Here is a 21,374-nt window from a genome sequence, read left to right as displayed (position 1 = left end):
GATGCCAGTTTGACAGGGACATCCTAGATTCAATGACACATGGCAGATACCAAACAACGCAATATATGGATAATAGATTAGTTATTTACAATTGCCCAAGAGGAGGTTTCTCTTTCTGCAAGCTTCGTATCTGTCCAAGGATTCTTGAAAAATAGCAGAACAAAAATCAGCAGTTGCTGAAGCATAGCAATATTTACAAAAGAGATACAAGGTCATCTCTGTTGTTTATTTTTTAAATAGGACAGGATAAACCATGCAAATTAATTCTGTAATCTTGATTATAAAAATGCACTCAGCATTTAATATACAATATGAAGAGCAAAAAGACAACAACCTGATCGAGGTCCACTCCTCACTTCAGGAACATGTTGTGAACAAACAGCTGGAAAACCCTAGCTCAGAAAGGAAGAAAGCTTTCACCACTATTAATAACAAAGAGCAATTAAAATTTATGTCAAGCTCTTAACATACCAATCTCCCCCTTTGCATTTCTTATGCAGCATCTGCTCAGATTCAACTTTTATCTCTAAATGGTTAATCCTTCACTCTGGAAGTCTAGCTTTTGCAAAAATAGAGATGCGAAATCTGCTTATAGAAAACATGTACGTCATGTTTCATCCTCCCACTCTGAGAGACTATGGATGTTTGGAGGTATGCAAACTGTTTAAGGCAGAACGCTGCATAGGTGGGGAGTGGGGTGTGTGTGAAAGCACCACATAACCAACCAGATCCAGAAATGCAAGCCTCTGCCCCTGACTCTCAGCCACAGTCTGCTTTTAAAAGAATTTGGGGATTTCTAAACTGCCTTCAATCTTGGGGCAAGATTTACATGGCCAAGTCCTATGATAGTATAATTTTGCAGCCCAGCAAACTCCAAGTGCTATCCAGGGTCATCTGAGCTGGCCATAGCTCCAGAAATGTGCCTAAAGATATTATAAGCCATTTCAATCCTTGCTTGGCTGGTTAAAATAATGCAGAGCAATATGGATTTTCCATTACCATAACTACCCCAGGAAACGCTAATGGTAGTTTAAATGGGAAAAAGATACTAGTGTATGCAGTCAATATATTCTGCTATACTTTTATGGTATGCATTTTATATGCAAATAAATATCTAAACATGCTGTACAGGCACAGTAATTCTGGTTTAGCTCCCAGGAAACAGCTAAGAAATGGCTTCAATGTTTTATGCAGTTTGCAAACAGGATATAAGACCGCCTGGGAACTGTTATTTTTGCTTATTTATTTATTTATTTCCCCCCTATGAGCCACTAATTGGAAAAGTGATGCATTTAAACACACATCTTTCTCTAGCAGTGCTATGTGCATGTTCAGCCAGGAACGAGATGCTAGAAATGTTAATTTTGCAAGCTGCCCAGCAGCCTAACAAAAGGAAAGGCCAGTTTAGAAAAGGCCTGTCTCAGTGGCATACCAAGGGCGAAGCGGTGGGTGCAGTCCGCCCTGGGTGTAGGCAATAAGGGGGTGCATTGTCAGCCGAGCCTCAGCAGCAGCGACAGCTACTTGCACCACTGCCATTTCCTCCTTCTCTCCTCCTCACGGCTCCCCTCAGCAGAGCTGGGGGCATGGAACTTGTTGCTCCACCTGCACCAAGACAGAGAGAACCCCATCACCAAAATGGCTGCCTGAGGAGCATGAGCGCAAGGTGCCGCGAAGCAAATGGAGGGCTTCTCTCTCTCTCGCTCTCCTGCAATGGGGTGGGGAGAAGCAGCAAGGAAACCAGAGAGAACAGGAACACACACACACCCTCGATCCATCCTTCTCTCTGGGAAAGAACGAGGTGTGCAGAGCGCCAAGGAAGGGAGGGAGGGAGCATTCCTCCTCCGCAGAGCATCTGGCACCCCCTCTGAATGGGAGGAGGAGGAAGTTTATTCAGACCCACTGTGCAGGGGGAACACATGGGTTTAATTTAATCCCGTGTTTCTACAATGATAATGAGTTTGGATGTGACAGTTTAAGAACACAGGAGCCCTGCTGGATTGGGCCAGTGGATCATCTAGTCCAGCATCCTGTTCTCACCATGGCCAACCAGCTTGGGCCCTCCAGATGTTGCTCAGCTGCAACACCTGTGGTCAGTGGCTAGGGCTGATAGGAGTTGTGGTTCAGTGGCGTCTGGGGGACCAAAGGTTCTCCTATCCCAGATCTGGGCATCCTTTCCCAATTTGGTGCCTTCCAACTGTTTTGGACTACAGTTCCCATCAGCATGGCCATGGTGGCTGGGGCTGATGGGTGTTGTAGTCCCAAATGACTGAGGGCCGCCAAGTTGGGAAACGCTGGTCTAAATGGTCTCTACTGGAAGTGGAACACAAGTTAGAAGGGCCTTTAAAAGTTTTTAAATCCAAAATTGTATGCTTCAATCTGGATTCCTGCGTTGAGCAGGGGGTTGGGCTCGATGGCCTTATAGGCCCCTTCCAACTCTATGATTCTATAAGTCTATTCGATAAGACTGCAAGCAGCACTGAGCGCACTGTCTCCTTCCAAGCTCCATCCACTTGATCATCTTGGTTGCCCTTTTTTGAACATATTCCAACTCTTCAGTATCCTTTTTGAGGTGAGGCAACCAGAACGGTATGCAGTATTCCAAATGCAGCTGCACCACAGATTTGTATCCACAACTTATTTCAGACCTTATTTCTTATGTGTATTTCTTCTCACTCCCCCCCCCCATATTTGGTTTGGTGGGGGAGGTGGAGATTTATTTTGGGATAATAAACAACAGCCCCAGTCCAGAACCAAGGGCCTCTCTTACTTCCCCTCAGTAACGCATCTCATATTTTGGGATGGTAATCAAGTTAGGAACTTTGTGCATGCAGCTATATAATCCACACACGCACAATACTCATCTCACTGGGGAAATGAAAGCCAATGTGGCGCAGTGGTTTGAGTGTTTGAGTGTCTGACTGGGAGACCAGGAATCAAATTCCCGTTCAGCCATGAAGCTTCCTGGGTGACTTTGGGCCAGTCACAATCTCTCAGTTTAACCCATCTCACAGAGTTGCTGTGAGGATAAAGTGGAAAGGGAGGAGAACCATGTACACCACCTTAAGCTCTGTGGAGAAAAGGTGGGACATACATGCAATAATATATAAATATAAAATCTGTCCAAATGCTCATTGCCTTGGGGCCAAGAGGACCCATCCCTGCAGCCAGCCAGAGGGAGGAAGGGACGGAGGGAGGTGGAGGTGGTGGTGGCGGTGGTGGTGGCGTGGCTCTTGCCCACCCCGGGGCTGAAACACCCCCTACCCTGCCCTCCTCTGTCCGTGTTCTCGGAGTGGGAGAATGGGATTTTTATGAATCTCTGCCAAACTTATCCTTATCCTTATTATTATTAGTTTCATTTCATGATTATTACTGAAAATAATTTTGTCGTATAGAGGAGGGGGGTGTTAAAAAATGATCCGCTCTGGGTGTCAAATACGCTAGGTATGCCACTGGCCTGTCTCAAAAAAAGTCTATAAATTATACCTATGAGGTTTTTAATCCAAGTTTACCTGGCCAAACAGGGTTAGAAGTCTGAGCACACATGCAAATGAATTTTGGATGCCCATGTGGAGTTTATCTGCATAACTGGAGAACCTGAAAAAACAAAAGCTATTCTGTTGCCACTTGCAATTCACTCCCTGGCTCTTTTAACCACAGTGTAAAGCAAACAGAGTTCTGTAACAATCAGCTGCTTGATGCAAGATTAATTTGGAAATGAGTTTGTCCTTCAAAATATCAGGCAATCCAGAGGTTATGGTAGAATGAGGCATGTGTCAGAATGCAGGATGTGCTGGTTTCACCATTTGGCTCACAATACTGTTTTGGCCAAGCCACGCCCATCTGCCCTACACCTGATGTTGTCAAACCTCAGACTGTCAGTCCTTTCTATCTTACAGTGTTGCCATTTTATAAAGTGGTTTGGCAAGCCTTAGTTTTTAAGAATTGAATTTTCCCTTATTATCTGTTATTGTCTTGAAGGCAAAGATACCTCTGCATATAAGGTTGCCACCTTTTTGTGGCAGGGTTCTAATGTTGTTAACAGGTGCACAACATACAGGAATTCAACAGGTGAAATCTTTCTCTTTGCCACACCTGACAAATTTATGCACATCATCCAATAGTTAATGGCATGGGACTCCTATTGTGGCATAGGTGGAGGAGTCTCCAATCCCAAACACATTTTTTCATTAAAATAATAACTGAATTTATTGGCAGTTGCAGAAGCAGGCTTTTGGGATGGGTTGAAACTTTTACTGTATGTTTTAAAAATTTTAATGCTTATAATAATAATAATAATAATTTAATTTTTAGGCCGCCTATCTGGCCGAAGCCACTCTAGGCGGCGTACATATTAAATTCAATAAAATACAAAATACAGTAAATACAATAAATACAATAAAATACAAATAATCAACAGTTCTATAGCACGGCAAATGGGAAAATGGGTGCTTTTAAAAATCTCATTATGTATCTCTGAATTATGGTATGCTTAATGTCTAATATATTATTCTGTTTTGTACGTCGCCCAGAGTGGCTGGGTAACCAGCCAGATGGGCGACTAATAAATCCAAGAATAAATAAATAAAATAAATAAAGCAAGTTTTTTGGGGGATAATGCATCGCAAGGGACAGTCTATGTATGCACTAGATATTTTGTAAGGTTGTTTGCTTGCTCGCTATGCATTTGGACACCTCTTGAGATACAGTAACCAAATTTTGCAGGTTGGTTCCTAAAATCAAGGAGCAGGTGTTTGTCTATGTTTGGGTACAAGTTACAACTGGATGCCATTTTGAATCAAGATGGAGAACTGAACCTTTAAAAACTGCAATGATTTTAACCAAATATTGCATGATGGTTCCAGAGACCAAGGGGCAGGTTTTCATCAAAAATACAGTATTTTTTTTGGTTTCTTAGATTTTCCAAGCAATGGCTGGTATGAGTCTGCTAGTACTCAATAAAATGTAGTCAAAAGGCAGCTCTGATAACCTAAGAAAGCAGTTCCTTATCTAACAGCAGGTAATAATGTTGCTTGAGTTGAGCCTTGGTGAACTTCAAAAATCCTCAATTCAAACCTTGCAAGTGGAATGGTGATTCAGGACTGCAGTATAAGAACAAGGGTAATAGGAGGCAGCTTGCATTGCTACTTAGATGCTACACTGGTTCTTGTGTCTACCACTGTGCTGCAAAGTGCAGGATCAGACTGTTGTGTGTTCTTATAAATGAAGTTGCCACTTTCCCCCACCTCTGCACTTTTAATATATTTTTATTATGTTATTATAAACTTTTTATCTACTTGCTTCCAGGGCTGGCCCCAGGTATGCCAGGGTGCTTGGGCACCACCCTGCCCAGGGCCCCAGTGACCCCCTTCCACGATTTGTGGCAGGATTGCTGCTATGCATTGCAGGGCAGGAGCTTCAGAGCCCCCTCCATTCCCTCACTCAACCTACCTTTCTTGGCTGTGTTTTGCGGCTGCACACACAGCACTACCCTTAACCAAGATGGCAGCCAAGTTTTCCCTAAGGGGTTGAAGCCTGTGCTGCCATCTTGGCTGATGGCAGAGATGCACGTGCGTAGCACACATGCATGCCATCAACTCAGCCCCTTAGAGAAACCTCAGCCACCATCTTGGTTAAGGGCAGCCCTGTGTGCACTGTGCACACAGCCGCAAAACACAGCCAAGAAAGGTAGGTTGAACGAGGGAATGGCAGGGGCTCCGAAGTTCCTGAGCTGCAACCCGTGGCAGTGATGCTGCTATGAATCGCAGAAAGGGAGCAGAGGGGCCCTTCAGGGGCCCCTGTAGCCCCAGGGACCCTCAGCCAGGGCCCCACCTGGCCACCCTTTGGAGCCGGCCCTGCTTGCTTCATCTGCTAGATTTCTGTGTGCCAGGCGATTGTTAAAGACACAAAAACAGGGCCAGCATAAAAAAGGTGTCCCTAATTATCATTTTCTGTGAGATAAAGCAGCAGAGTAAATTATTATGCCAATATGTAACCTCCACTTAAATCTAACATAAAAAAAATAAAACATAAGAGCAGTGTGGGTGAGACCAAAGGTCTAGCATCCTGTTTTCACAGTAGCCAACAAGGTGACTATGGGCAGCCTGCAAGCAGGAAACACTTGCAATTCCTAGCATACTGCCTCTGATACTGGAGTTAATAATCAGTCATGGCAAGTAGCCACTGATGGCCTTATCTTCCATGAATTTATCTGTACTCCTTTTGAAGCTTCAGGTTTGACACCAATCTTAGGGGCAAGTTATATATTTTTGTAATAAGATCAGCAATTTCACATTTGAGTTCTTTAACAACTCCCAGGTGGGTGCCATCTGGACCCAGTAATTTGTCAGTTTTTGTCAATAAGGCCTAGAACTTTGTTTCTTGTCACCGCTAAATGCCTCAGTTCCACAGAGCCCTCCTGAAAAAGTTCCGGCACAATGATCTGCCCTACCCCTTCTTCAGTGAAGACAGATGGAAAGAATTCATTAGGTTTCTCAGCAATCTCCCTTTCTTCCTTTAGCACAACTTGGTCTCCCTTTTGTATCTATTACTACATTTATTTTATTTATAAAAACGTTGTTATGTGCCGTCAAGCGTGAGCCCATGGGGTAAAGACTATTAACATTAAGGAAAGATTGCTGTAAGATGCTCTGAGTCCATGAAACAAAGGAGGGAATATACATCAAATAAATAACTCCAAAAACCTTATATAGTGCAATCTCATGTTTTAGAAAAGTGGTCGAGAACAATTATACATATACAATAAAGGTTTTAACTCACTGATCATCAGCTAACTGTTAAAGACCATGTTTTCTTAATTGTTTGCATATTGCTAGCAGCATAGAGAAGTTTTCTGTTATTTAATATCCCACCTTCCCTCCAGGAAGTTCAAGGTGGTATCATGCTTCTTCTCCTTCCCCTTTTATCCTCATAACAACTGTGTGAGGTAGATTAGGTGAGGGATGGTGACTGGTCCAAGGTCATCCAGTGAGTTTCATGGCTGAGTGGGGATTTGAACCCTGGTCTCCCAAGTCCTAGTTCAACACTCTTACCACTATACCATACAGGCTATCTTGTTTTCAAAAGGTCCAGCCAACTCCCTAGATGGTTTCCTGCTTCTAATGGGTGGTATTCAATGCTAGACATACTCAGAATAGACCCATTGAAGTTAATAGACAGGACTAACAGCTTCATTGATTTCAATGGGTTTGCTCTGAGTAGGACTTAGTTAAATACAACCCAAAGTATTTTTTTTAAAAAAAAAAAATTGGTGGTCTTAATGTTTTCAGCAATGTGATCTCCTAATTCTCTCTCCCTAGTGACCTACGCCATGCCCTGTCTATAATGAGCTTCCGCAGGACCCTGAAGATTTGGCTTTTTAGGCGGGCGTTTGAGATGGGCTAGTTTTCTACTGTTTTTAAATTTTAATTGTTTGATGTACTGTTTTATCTTGTACGTCGCCCAGAGTGGCTGGACAACCAGCCAGATGGGTGACTAACAAATTTAATAATAAATAAATAAATAAATAAATAAAAACAATTCTCTCTTTTTTTGCATCTTTTTTATCTGCATTTTTTGTCAAAGTTTTTGTTCCTTTCTGTTGTCTTCAACTGGAAATATTTCCATTTTCTGAAGAAAGCTTTCTTGCCTCTAGGCCCCGCTGTAGTGTCGCTGCTAGGTGCTGCCCAGTTGGCATTCACCTGTGACAGGGCCTTCTTAGTGGCAATTCCCTGTTTGTGGAATGCCCTCCCTGGTGAAGTCTGTCTCCCTCATTATTATCAGGAGGAATTTAAGAATATTTACACAAGCATTTGATGGCTGAAGGATACTGTTCCTGGCAACCTTGAAATTATTAGCTGTTTTATTACTCTGGGAGGAAGCATGGGATATAAATTTAATACATAATAGGCCTGTTGACTCTACTTGCTAGCCATGCTGGAATCCTCTTGGTCCTCTTGCAATAAAAGCAAGCACTAAATAGCTGACTATGCAAAGAGAGCTGAAATGTTTGATACAATAGTGATAATCTGCATTAAGCATACTTAGTATTCATTCTGATTAATTCAGCTAAATTGAATTGCTCAAGCAGTGGTAGGGCAAACAAGAAATCCATACTCTACCACCAGCTGTTCACAAGTACAACATTGTACATTACTCATGCAATCCTTTCCTCGCAGTCCCCTTTGTGCAAAAGCTAGGCTCTTCTAACCAAAACACTGGGAGCATGGTTGGTTGCTTTTTTTTAATGGCTGCTGCTTTTATGCAAAAATTAAGAGCTGTAGGCCCACATCTGTTAGTTCCCCAGCTCGGATTTTCATTTTTTTTTCTTTTTGAGAAACACACAAATGCTGCAGATTATTGGTTGTCCTCTTATTGCCAAGGCTGCATTTTTTAAAAAATTGCTTTTGGCTAATGTGATCAAAAAGACCTTCACATAGCCAATGAAGAATAGGTTGCATGGCCAGCTTGAAGCTTTTAGCTGAAATCCCACAGTTTATAAACAGGACTGCAATATTCACATCTAAGCCCATGATAACCGGCAGCTCAAACACAACGAGGAATGCAAGGAAAGGAAGAAAAATGCTTTCAGCAATATTCACAGATGAAGTCTTGCTTAAAATAATATGTGAACAAGCTTTTATACTAAACCAGCAAAATGTCCATCATTATAAAGGATAGTGTGTGTGGATGGAGGGCTTGCGCAGAAGAGGGTAAAGTGTTTTTCCTGTGTGCTCCACAGCCATTTATGGAAGAAATTCCTAAGAGTTGCAATCCAAACTTCTGGTTTTCTTTAATGAAAAGAACACAAATTGTTTTCCTCAGGGCTGACCAAAGTGAGAAGCCAAACAGATTAGCAGCTAAATCTTAGTTCAACACTGGTGGTGGGACAGCATTCTCCACCACACCTGAAGCCAGGAGGCTAGTTTAGAGCGCTCAGGATAGGCTGTGTGGCACACACATCTATGTCCAGTAACACCTTGCAGCCACTTCCTCTCCTCCTCATCACTTGCTGCCTTGTGAAGCAGCACTTTTAAAAAACATAAAATATTATATCATAATGGTTTCCCTGACACGAAAAGGTGCTTTTATACAGCATCATCTATTGATGAGAAAAAAATGTTATTTAAAACCACCTCCAAAATATGACATCATTAAGTGATATCTTCCTATTTTAGTCTGTGAAATAAATGAAGTGTCATGGTGCTTATTAGAGCCATTCTTGGGACTTGGCAATGACATTTGTAACTAAGCCTACAATCCCATACCCACTTACTGGGATAATCTCCATTGAACTGGGGTTTACTTCTGTGTAAACATGTATAGGATTACACTATACATTGCCTCCAAAAACATCTCGTTCTACAGTTCAAGTGCAGGAACTAAAAATTAGTTATTCTAAAAACACGAGATATAAGGCTAGCTTCCTTGGATTTCATTGACTTTAGGTAATTGTTGGGGGTGTGCTTTGGATTCAGACAAAACATGAATCACAAGCCAAGCAGGGTGCCTTGGAGGAATTTTGGGCTTGTCAAAGGTGAAATGAGATCTATATGAAATGACAGGTTGAACTGGGGACCCTTGACATACTTCTTGGCATCTCAGTGATCCAGACACCACACACACACACAAAATTCCCACAGACAAGCATCTACTAAAAGTGAAAGTAACATCTCTAAACTTACCATATTAGAAATAATACCAGGATGTGGAGAAGGGGAAATGGAGAGCAATCACCCAAGTGGGAAGAATGTGGAGGGAGACCTGTGTTGTTATGATAGGTCAAGCTTGTAAGCAAAGGTAGCAATTTTACCCAGAAAGTGAATCCCTTTTAGTCACCCCCTCAAACTCAACTTTAGAGGTGCTTCACATAAAAGCCCCTGATCCTATTTGTCTGCAATTTGGTAAGTTTCTTTATTGAAGGCACCTCTGCCTTGAATTTTCAGACCAACTGCCAACAAAACACTATGTATGATTACGTGATTCTATTTTTCCACCCCCAAACTATACCTTGCCCTTGAGAAAACCACTGCAGTTATCCTTCTGAAATTTGGCAGCATTCATATCCTCAAAGAAGGGAAGGACTTGCCTGAAAGTTTAATCAAATTCTGCACCAAAATGAAAATTTATAGATGTTTCCTTTTAAAAAAAAATTCAAATTTTAAAGGTGCCCATCCAGTATTCATCTGCTTGTAATTTGGCAGGCTTCAGCTACACTGGTGTAGCTACTATGACTACAAATTTCATCCACTTCTGTCAAAAATGGAAAAAAAGATATTGCCTTTTTTGGTTTGCTAATAGTAAATTGGGGAGCAGAGGGAACAAAGCAGGTACAGCCTGACCTGAATCAAACAGGGCAGCCTAGAAAGTGCCTCGGATCAAGACAGGCTGTTTTCTGAAGCACCAAATCAGATTTTGAACCAAATCCTTTGATCAATGCCACATTCTCTCTTCTGAAGTATCCATGTCTCAGACACAAAACAATTAGCAGAATTGAATGGGAGCTTAATTATGGGTAACATCAGAACATTTTCACAGGTTTACATTGCTTCAGTGCCTCAGCATAGTATTTCAAAAAAGCTGTACATAGAGCTTAGAGTTGAAAATTACTTTGCACCGAGTCAAATAAGAGAAGGACTGTGTTCCATATATAAACTTCCTTGCAGTTTTAACGTGCATTTCGTCATCTCCTAGTTTCCTTTTCTCTGCATCTGTCCAACTTAAATTTTATGTGAAGGGGATTCTGACATTTGCAATGTGCTTCTGGGCAAATATTTCTACTCCTTCTTGTCAGCTTCTTGCACTTTCCTATGCTTTATGGATATTTGAGAAGTTACTTTGCCGAAAGGAAATCTTGTTATATATATATTAAATTACAAAGCAGCACACAAGGAATTTTGAATGTCATTTGCAAATGAAGGGCTACTTTTCCAATGGTTAACTTCCCTGATGAAAGAGGCATTGAGTATGAAATCTTGCTACAAGACATGGTATCTGATCTTCAATCTCTTCTCCTTAATGTGTGGTCTGGCCATGGCTATTCAACAGAACAGGAGTCACCAAACTTTTTGGGTCAGTGGGCACATTTGGAAATTGGAGAAACCAATTCAATTGGCTACAAAGGCCTCTGTGGGTACATGTGTGACAACGAGAGATACAAGCTACTCTGCACATTCTGAGAATCTTTTACTGATGGCTCCTGTGAGTAGGGCCTGGAATAGATCTTCTACCTCTGGTCTGATCCTAGGCCATAAATTGAGGGCCTGAACACAGCCAGCTCCTCACAGGAAGGTCCACTTAAGAGGTCTTGAAGGTGTTCCCTCAAAGCCTTAGCCCCAGTTCAGGGGGGCTCCTAAGTTGCATGGTAGACCTATGGTATTGATTTGTACTAGGGCGGGCCTGAGATTCATAGTCTCCATTTATGGTATCCCAGCACTCAGAACTGGGATGGTGGTATTGACTATTACACTGTTCCTCAACTTTGGATCCCCAGATGTTGTTGGACTACAACTTCCATCATCCTTGGCCGCTGACTAAGCTGGCTGGGATTGATGGGAGTTTGACTACATCAGGGGACCCAAGGTTGAAGAACAGTCGACTAGAAGGCTGCCTAATGCCTGGATACCTGCTCTAGGCCATGTCAAACCCTGTGAGCTGTAACCAATAAAAGTTGTGGTCATTTAACTCCACTACAGCCTGTGTGTAGTCATTTGTTCCCACACCCCATGCCCACACTCCACGCTGCAGACACAAGGGACAGACTGAAGAACAGAACAGGTAAGAACAGGGCTTCTGAGACTGATTTTACTTCTTTGAAGCATGTAGGGAACAGAGACCAGATTCAACAAGCCCTTGCCAAGCAAAGAATGATAAGAAAATTTAGGTAACACTACTGCTGATAATATTTTGTCCTGACCTTTAAAAACAATTTCTAGCATGTAAAGAATGTGATAGAGGGAATATGAACATGTCCAAAATACTTTAGCTGACAAAATATAATAAAACATGTGTTTGGCAATTCTATAATTACCAAAATGGTTTACAACAGACAAAACACAAGACAAGCAGAAAAGAAAGGGACGAAAGAAAAATAAATCCAAAATAGAACTGTATCTATCTAACTATATTCTTGGAGGGGGGTGTAAAAATGAGGTGCTGGTACTCATACCTTGATAAAAGTGCTATGGGTGCCAGCACAAAATGTTTGCCATGAGCAGTCAAAAAAGAGGTAACTACCATCACAAAAAGCACTGTATATATATTAGCAGAAAAAAAATTGTAAATAAGTAAAGTAAATAAGTTCTGTTGCCAAGTAAATTAGAAGTTACTAGCCCCTGCTTTTATTTCTCTGCATTAGAAAAAATGCAAGCATTAATTTCAGATCTGATAGCTAACATTTTGTCAGCACAACATTGGTTTTATGCTCCATTAAGATTCATTCAAGACTGCTCTGTACATAAGTAGTTGAGAAAACCAGGTGCAAAGTGCTTAACTAGAGCTTATCCTTGCAAAAAGCAAGCAGTCAAAAACAAAAGCTCACTCTCAGCCATGACAGAGATCCATAACAAATACTATATACAGACATTATATAATCCTGAAGTAACCAGTTGTACTTATTGTAGAAATAAGCATTCCCACAACAGACCACTACAGCAACCAGATGGAAAATCTTGCCATACTTCCATCATTGTGCTTGGTGGAGTGGGGAAAATATAGCTACATTTGAGGTTTATCATTTTTTAATTATTGAAAGCAATAGTTAGTATGAGCATTTGATTACTTATGATCAAGAAAATGCAATTGTACTTAGATTAGTTGCCACCAATCTTTTTAGCAAGTGTGTCTAAAGACAAGTACACAAAGTATTTGATACTTGATAAAAGAAGGTACTGTGGAGCTATCTGCGATTGAGGGCTCGTCCAAATGACTGTATAATCTGGAATGTAATTGCTTTGTGTAGTGATTAATTCGCCATGGTCCATACAACGTTGCAAGCTGTTGTGGATTTTTGCTCTCACAAATCTGCATTAGCAATTCCTGGAAAAAGCAGATATGACTTCCTAAAGCGGAAATCAATCGCATTGCCTTATGGAGCTCGGATCCAATGTTGCAGAGTTTACCTTGATAGGCATTCCAGGGGCGGTCCATAGGCGTTTCCCCATCATATTCCGAGCCCTTTCTCTCCTTCCCAGCCAACAGCACATTCAGAGACCTGCGCATGCATGTGGGAAAGCAGCAGAGCTCGTATGGACTGATTGTGAGGGGCTCTGCTGGAATTTGGCAGTGCAAAGGCTTGGAGAACAGCCCCATGCTGATTCCTATTCAGCAGGCCAGTTCTCTGTGAGCTTTGGAAGTTTTACTCAGCCGTGCACTCAATGGAACTCTGCCCCACCCTCCTGCAATGGTGGGGCTTCTGTCCACCCACACACACACACACAGAAAAGGGGGAAAGGGGCAAGCCCTGTGGGAGAGCGCCTCTTATTGTGTCACCAAACAATTCCCTGGCATTTATTCCCCCCACTGAGGTGAGAAATTATTGGATGGCTTGTGTGACTTCAAGAGAGTGGGAGGTGGGGAGGAGCTGCCGAATGCAGGCGGGTGCACAGATCCGCCGCCCCCCCCCCACTGCTTGGAATTTCTCCTTCCCCTTCCTTAAAAAAAATGCCCCCAAACGTAAGAAAGAATAACTTCATCTCCCAGGAAGATGCACTCTGGGAGTGCGGGGGGGAGCATACATGGAAAGGGGAGAGAGAAAAGTGTTTTGAGGGAGTGTTGCTTGAGATGGCAGCTGCCCAAACGGGAAGGAGTTTGGTTAGGAAAAGGAGTGTGTGTACAAAGTAAATTCAAAGTATCGCACTCTTCCGCCCAGTCTCCAAAAGAGCATGCGCATTGAAATGCAGATTTATTCTGCTTGAGGCTAGCACACGTCATTTTTTGAGAACCAATTGGCTCATATGGGCAGAGTTATAGGTGGAGTGTTGTGAAAAACCAGAATGAATGGGATTTCACATCTGGGTTCGAAAACAGCACATTTGTTGATATTGAAAACTGCAAACAAACAGCTGGGGTGGGGACTCTCCTATGACAAAGCGAATATGGAAAATGTGGATTATCGAGGTATGTTTGGACGGGGCCTAAGGTTGCAGCATCAGATTCTTGTTATCCTGTCTTCATTTAATCACATGGCTGGATATAGTTTGTTTTTCTTTTTAATTTGTAAGATACACAGTTTAAAACCTTGCTTAAATCAGGCTTCCTCAACCTGATGCTCTCAAGATGTTTTGGACTACAGCTCTTATCATTCCGGACTATTGGCCATGCTGGCTGGGACTGATGAAACCTGGAGTCCAAAACAGGCACTAGGTTGGGGAAGTCTGGTTTAAAGGAACTTTGCTGTATCAGTTTATGCCATGTAGACTAGGAAATCCAACATATGAGCAATTTTAACTTTTTATTTCCCTACCACTGAGATGTTAATTTGGGACATGACATGACGGAGCTGGTATTAGCAAAGAAAGCCCAAAATCCATTTCATGTGCAAATCTTCCTCTGTGGTTCTCTAAACTGGAGCCACTGCCACAATTTCCAAGGTGTCTGAGCAGGCAGGCTTTGCATAGAGGCATCACATAATTATACTATTTCCTAATGAAAATTAGTAACATTCTACTTAATAGGATTTAAAATATTTTAAATTATTTTGCTCTCTGCAAAACAACAACAACAACAACAATAATAATAATGCCTCTTGTGAAACATCCATCATCTCTTTTCAGCAGTAATTCATAGGCCTGCAAAATATAGTGACTATTTGTATGACTATTGTAAAACACTGGAATTTTTTAATTGAAAGATGATATAAAATGTTATAAACATTTCTCCAACTGTGTGGATAGGAAGCATTGCCCTCATTCTAATCTAACTTCATGATGTCTTTTAGCCAAGTCTGAAAAGCTACATGGTGCTATGACATCATTATGCTGGCCATGTGATCCCTTATTGGCTGGTTCACATGCCTATAACTTGCTTTAAGTTGCCCCAGAGCAGCTGCCTAGAGGCCCAGAGGAGTGGAAAAGTGCAAAAAAGCAACATATCTGTGGTGATGATGGTGTGTGTTCATGTAGCATTTTGTGCCCCTTTTATTATACACTAGGAATAGTATGTCTGTTAAAATTCAGTTTGGCCCTAATTGTGAATGGTTTTTTTTAAAAAAATAATAAGACATAATGAACTGATCACTTTTTAAAAAAAAACAAAGTGAACATATTGTTTGTCTGCAACAATTGCCATATACACAACTGTTTGCCTTATCCCTGCCCTCCATCCAGCTATCTGATTCACCTCAAAAGTCTCTTAAATGTTTCAAGAGTGTACATGGACATGAAGGACATTATATTTGAATGCTCCTCCTGCAAAGCTAGCACATTAGAGAGAAGGAACAGCAATAAGCTGTGTACATATTGAAAGATCTTACTCTGAGGGGGCATTCTAGTTTAACCTGCCACTATACTCTTAGGCTGCAGTCCTAACTCCAGTTATGTTAGGAGCAAACCCCACTGAATTCAACAGGACTTACTTCTGAGAATATTTGATTAGGACTGTGCTGTTATTTCCAAATGTCTCTAAATAAAACCACTGTTTCTTGAAATGTATTTTTGTCTCAAAACAATACCAAATGGCACCTACTAATTGTTGTAAACTGCCTAGAGAGCTTCGGTTATGGGGCGGTATACAAATGTAATTAATAATAGTAATAATAATAATAATAATAATAATAATGCTTTAGTGTTCAACAAAATTTAGCATTTCCAGTAGCTTAGACTCAATTCATACAGTTTCTTGTGTTTTTTTCCGCTTTGTGCTAACAGGGCATGCAATTGTTTCAGCATGCACTTTGTTCTTATTACTCTGCTCCTAAACCACATTTAAAAGCTTTGCGGTGGGTTGAGTATTGATCTGTGCAAATGCTAAAACAATCATTCAGCAGCTTTAGTACATGGCCAGCTGCAATCTTACTCCATTCAACCCACATCTTAGCATGTACAGTAGGGCCCCACTTTCCGGCATTCCGCTTTCCGGCGTTCCGCTGATGTGGCGGCTTTCAATTAGGGGAAATTCCCCGTTTTAAAGCCAGTTTTGCAGTTTTTCGGCATTTCGCGTCATTTTCGCGCAACACAACCCAATGGGTTCCGCTTTACTGCGATTTCCGCTTTACGGCGGGGGCCTGGTCCCTAACCTGCCGTATAAGCGGGGCCCTACTGTAATGCTGGTGGGTGTCAATCACCCATCACTTTGATACATTGTCCAGAACAGAGCAGAGATGTAAGCAGTAGTTCTTGTGGAACTGGAACATCAGGACATCCTCTTGATTCCATTTCACCTTTACAATATTTATCTACCAACAATACACATTATGCATCCATCACTCACATATGTGAGTACTTTGTACTAAAAGCCTGTTGCCAGAATAGATGTAGGGTTTTTTATGCTGCTAAATTCATTAAAATCTATTCAGTCAGTAATGTTGAACTTTTTGTCACCAGCCTGATTCTTTTATATTTAAATGGATCAAAAAAACTGCCAAAGAACATTTCTGGCACTTGGAGGCATATGTGCAGGTGAATGAATACTTGATGGTGAAGCTGTAGGCTGCTGGGTGAGTAATAGCTTAGTGATCCATCTTTAACCAAGGATGAACCTTCTCCCTTAGGACTGATGTGCAAATTGTGTTCCTAGGATGACATCACTTATGAATGGAACTTTAGCTAGAAGTTGTAGGTGGAGGGTTTTTTTTTAATATTGCTCATGAGGTGTTCAACCTCCAACTACACTGTAGCAGAACTTTCCCAAGAATCTTGTCAGTCTGTCAGTTTCTGTATGGCGTGGAGGTTTTAATTATTTATTTCTTCTCATTTTTCTTTTAATTTTTTAACAGCAAAATGTTGCTGCTTGATGAAAAACTGAAAGAAAAAAATGAGAAGAAACCATAAATTTAAGCCTCCCTCACAAGAACAGAAAATGGCATGGGGGCAGTAAGAGAAGCTATTCAAGGGGCAGAAATAGGCTATTCCCGATCTCATTACTAATTCTCATTACTAATAGTTCATAACTATTGCTTGGGTTCCCAGCTATGCTGATCATCACACTGTGGGAACAAGACACATTAAAAAAATAGGGAATAACAGGAGGCATACTGAAGTTTTATTCCTTTATTATTTATATGGGACCTTTACTGTGCATGACAACATTTAATTTAAAGCAGAGTTTTAAAAAGCTCTGTGAAAAGAAATGGATACCATGGAACACTGTCATTGCTGTTACTAATAATAGTTCACTAAACATTGACCCTAAAGCCGACAACACCACTTGTTCATTTATTTAGGCTGGCTGGCTTGCTTAGGTATTTTCATTAGTTAAAATGATATAGCAAACTGCAAGGTTTATGTTTTCACATTCTGGATCACTCCAGGTACTAATACGTAATATGGTTTTGTTTTCAATACTGCCAGGAAATATTTAAACATGGTTTTAAAAATTTACCAAATGAAAAATTTAAAATACAATATAAAGCCTATTATCCATATTGCCTTGGAAACCCGTTCACTTCATTACACCTTCTCTTTAAATAAAGCAAATGTTCATTTGAAGGAAACGTCTACATGGAAACATCTCTAAACTTAATATATTTGGCTGTATTAAATACAATGGTTCCTTGGTTTTCTTTACAAAGTGTGTTTTGCAGAACTCCAGTGTTCTGCAAAATGATTTCAGGAGTTCTGCAATGAAAAGGTTTGAATTTGTGTAAACCAGCCTTTCCCAACTAGTGGGCCATCAGATGTTGTTGGACCACAACTCCCATCAGCCTCAGCCAGCATTGCCAATGGTCAGGAAAGAAGGGAATTGTGGTCCAACAACATCTGGTGGCCCACTAGTTGGGAAAGGCTGAATTAGTACTAACAGAAGTTACATGGGGGCTGACATTTTGGTTTATATCTTTTAAACTAGACCACCTAGAAACTTAATTTTTAAAAAAATGAAAGCTAAGAGCCTAGAGAGACACCTGGAGAGGACCCAAAAAAACTGAAGTCTCTGGGCAAAAAATAGTCCAATCGTGAAGTTACTAACATGTGAATCACAGTGACTATAGCTATTCCTGACCAGGAAAGAGTATAGTTGGTATACCAACCTAAGCTGATAATAGGCTCTTTTCACCACAGATGTCACCTGAGCCTCCAGTGACAGAAATAGATCTAGGAGCACCCCCAATTGATGTACCTGTTCCTTCAGTAGGAGTGCAACCCCATCCAGAACTGGTGAACTCCCCAACTCCTGGACCTGAGATATGCTCACTCACAAAGTCTGTGTCTTACCAGGATTCATTCTCAGTTTGTTGGCCCTCATCCAGCCCACCACTGTTTTAAACGGTCATAGCCTCTCCTGATTCAAATGTTATGGATGAATAAAGCAGAGTATCATAAGCATGACATCATGCCTCAAATAATTAATGTGTTAGTTTTTAAGATGCCACAAGATTCTGCTGTTTTTTCTGCAACACAGCTACCCCTTGGGAAATTGAACAATCTAGAGGTGGTAGTTAGTAGAAATGCTCAACAGAATGGCTTCTGTCAACATTGGAATCCCCCATGTCTTCTTGTTGCCTAGTGGCACAACCCTTCAGGTGCATAGGATAAAAGCTGGGGGCATAGAAGAGGTGGAAGTGGCTCTCTAGGAGAGCTGTATCTGCTTTGCACTTGGGATCCAGTATCTGCAGATTTCTAACGCACTGGAAGTGGAGATTAAATGAAATCAGGATGTTACTCCCTTTATAGTCCATGAAACCTTACAAGGATACTAGCATTCACTAATAGGCAAAAAAACCTCTTGTGGTTTAACAACATACATAGCAAGCAGATATTTCTATCAAACTTTAAAAATAAAGGAAATTGGGCAGCTATAGTGAATGCACCAGGGGAGCAGGAGACCTGACCTCCTCTCTGAGATATTGGACTGCCCCACAAATTTGTCAAAATGCAAACACAACTTGGGTTGGTCTTTCACAGTCTAGCCCCACAAATGTGTAAAAATGCAAACACAACTTGGGTTGGTCTTTCACAGTCTAATCCACTTCTTGTGGAGCTTGGAACAATTTGGTAATATGTACCTCTAAGCATATGGTGAGTGGTGGCAACATCTGCAATCAGCCCAAATAACAGAAACAAGGCATGTGCTGTGCTGATCTTGTTTTAGCAGGGAGAAAATATTGATATTTTTGAGGTGCCTTTTTTTAAAAAAAAACACTTCAATTTTTTAAGGAAAAAAATCACAAACTAGGTATGGAGAGATGTTACTTGAAAATTCTCTCCACAAAGATAGAGAATATGAGAAAGAATAATAAAATCAAATTGCAATTCCCATCGCTAGTTACAAGGAGTGAAGGAAGGTTACTTGGGGAGAAAGGAAGGAAAGAAGGGAGGGCTTCAGAAAACTGTGATGGGAAGATGACAGAGCAGTCGGAAGTTGCTAGATAAACCACCGGAAACAAAATAAGATTCATAGGAGAGTTAGTGAGTGGAGCAAGGGGAATAGCTGAAAGTGATGATTCACCCAGCCTCAAAAACAATTGAAGCAAACTGTCTTCAAAGACGTGTGGAGCGCAGTGGAGCCATATTGTTCTAAACTTCTAGTATTTTCAGTGGATTGGGTTAATACTGATTTACAGGGGGGAAACTGCGTGATAGCTTCTGTTTGCCAGTAACGTTACATGAACCATGCAAATTAAAAGGAAATGTGAATAGCACCAAACATACACTAAACCACTGTGTACATTACTGATTAATAATATTTATTAGTTGCTTTCCCCCCCCAAAAAGGAACTCAAAGCGACTTACAAAAAAACTGCACTCGAAGTGGCTTACAACAAAAGCAAACAATTACAAAAGCAATTTCATAATAAAATAATACAACAGCAGTAACAAAACAACAAATGTCACAGCAACACAAAAACCATTTCAATACTATAAATATAACATTACAATCTTAAACAGGTCACATTGCACCACTTGACAATATGACAAAAATACATCTTCCAGAAGATTGTATCTTCCAGAAGACTTCCTTGCCTTTTGGGTTGAGGCAGAAAGCGCAGGGGGATAGAAGCCTGATCTTGCACTGAATGGATCATTGCCAACCTAAGATCAGTAGGTGAAATTCCCATGGTAACATAATTTACAACTAGGGCTGTGCACTCCACCCCATGGCCCCAATCTGTGGGCTCTGTGGAGGGCCAATCCGCTCTGTCCTGAAGAGGAGACCACCAGCCCCACCCTGGATCCATTCCCTAAACTATTTGGGGGACAGGGCCAAAGGCTTTTTAAAATTAAAAATATGTTTGGGAGTGGGGAGGAGTTGGTGCTACCTTTCCCTCCCCAAGTGAGAGCAGGAAGGTGCAACCAACACAGGACAGAATCATTTTGCTTACCAGTTGATAAGCAAAACAATTCCATTCTGAGTGTTGCTGGTCACTGTTGTTTCATGAGCAACTTCTCTGCATGCAGGGAAGGCACCTGTGAATGAGCCGTGACTGGCACCACACAAAATGAATCCTCTCGTTTATCAGCTGATAAGCAAAAGGAGTCCCTACTGCTGAGTGTTGCTCCTTTGTGAGCAGCTTCCCTGCATGCAAGGAAAATGCTAGCAAATGAGATTTGGCAACCAGGCCTTGCGGAGGCCTGACAGGAAGTAGGAGATGTTGGGTTGGAAAGGCAGACACTTACCTTCTTCCGCAACGAGGTGCCTCCTTTTCCAAGTGTCTCTTTCTTCCCATGCATGCCTGCCTCTCCTTTTTGCCCTGCATCTGTCCCCTCATAGCTCTGGATCATTCTGTGCCACCATACTCAACCTGTAGAGATCCAGGGCTATCTCAACCCAACCTGCCAAGGCCCAAATGCCTCTGAAGAGGGCCAATTTGGCTCAGGCCTTGGCCGAATATAGAACACAGCCCTAATTACAACTCATGAAACTTTAGTTCTTTGCATGGTTTAGGGTTGGCATTGGAAGAGAGCAGGGTTCTCATGCCTTTAACATCTACTGCCTCAGGCAGATATTAAACAGAGTAAGTTTTTTATAGTATGGAATTATGGGAAAAGCTTCACTTGTTGATATTCTTTCTACTGGATGTCTTATTACTTGTGTTTGACCCTTGCTTTATTTTTGGCTCTCAGCTGCCACCTGTAAAAGAGGCTACAAATTTGCATTTGACACATACTATTTTTAAATTTTATGCAAATTTGTGCCTTCGAGAAGTGCAGCAGAGAGCCCAATCTACATACAGTATACCAGACCCAGAAAATCCTGTTGGCACCCCTGCCTACACAGCCCAAACC

General features: G+C 41.4%; 1 protein-coding gene across 6 annotated transcripts in view; it reads right to left on the bottom strand.

The window, feature by feature from the left end:
* The window catches only part of MYRIP (myosin VIIA and Rab interacting protein), a 377,908-nt gene that overhangs the window by 153,229 nt on the left and 203,305 nt on the right, over nucleotides 1-21,374 (bottom strand). The window contains exon 1 of one of the 6 annotated variants that reach the window (XM_061587559.1): nucleotides 20,766-20,847. The exons of the other annotated variants lie outside the window; for them this stretch is intronic. Coding sequence (XP_061443543.1) covers nucleotides 20,766-20,845 — 80 coding nt within the window. The 5' untranslated portion in view covers nucleotides 20,846-20,847. Of the gene's footprint in view, nucleotides 1-20,765; nucleotides 20,848-21,374 lie in introns of those variants that run through there. 6 annotated transcript variants of the gene reach the window in all.

This window comes from Rhineura floridana, chromosome 10 (genome assembly GCF_030035675.1).
Source record: "Rhineura floridana isolate rRhiFlo1 chromosome 10, rRhiFlo1.hap2, whole genome shotgun sequence".
NCBI lineage: Eukaryota > Metazoa > Chordata > Lepidosauria > Squamata > Rhineuridae > Rhineura > Rhineura floridana.
This window is presented reverse-complemented; position numbering and strand designations above follow the sequence as displayed.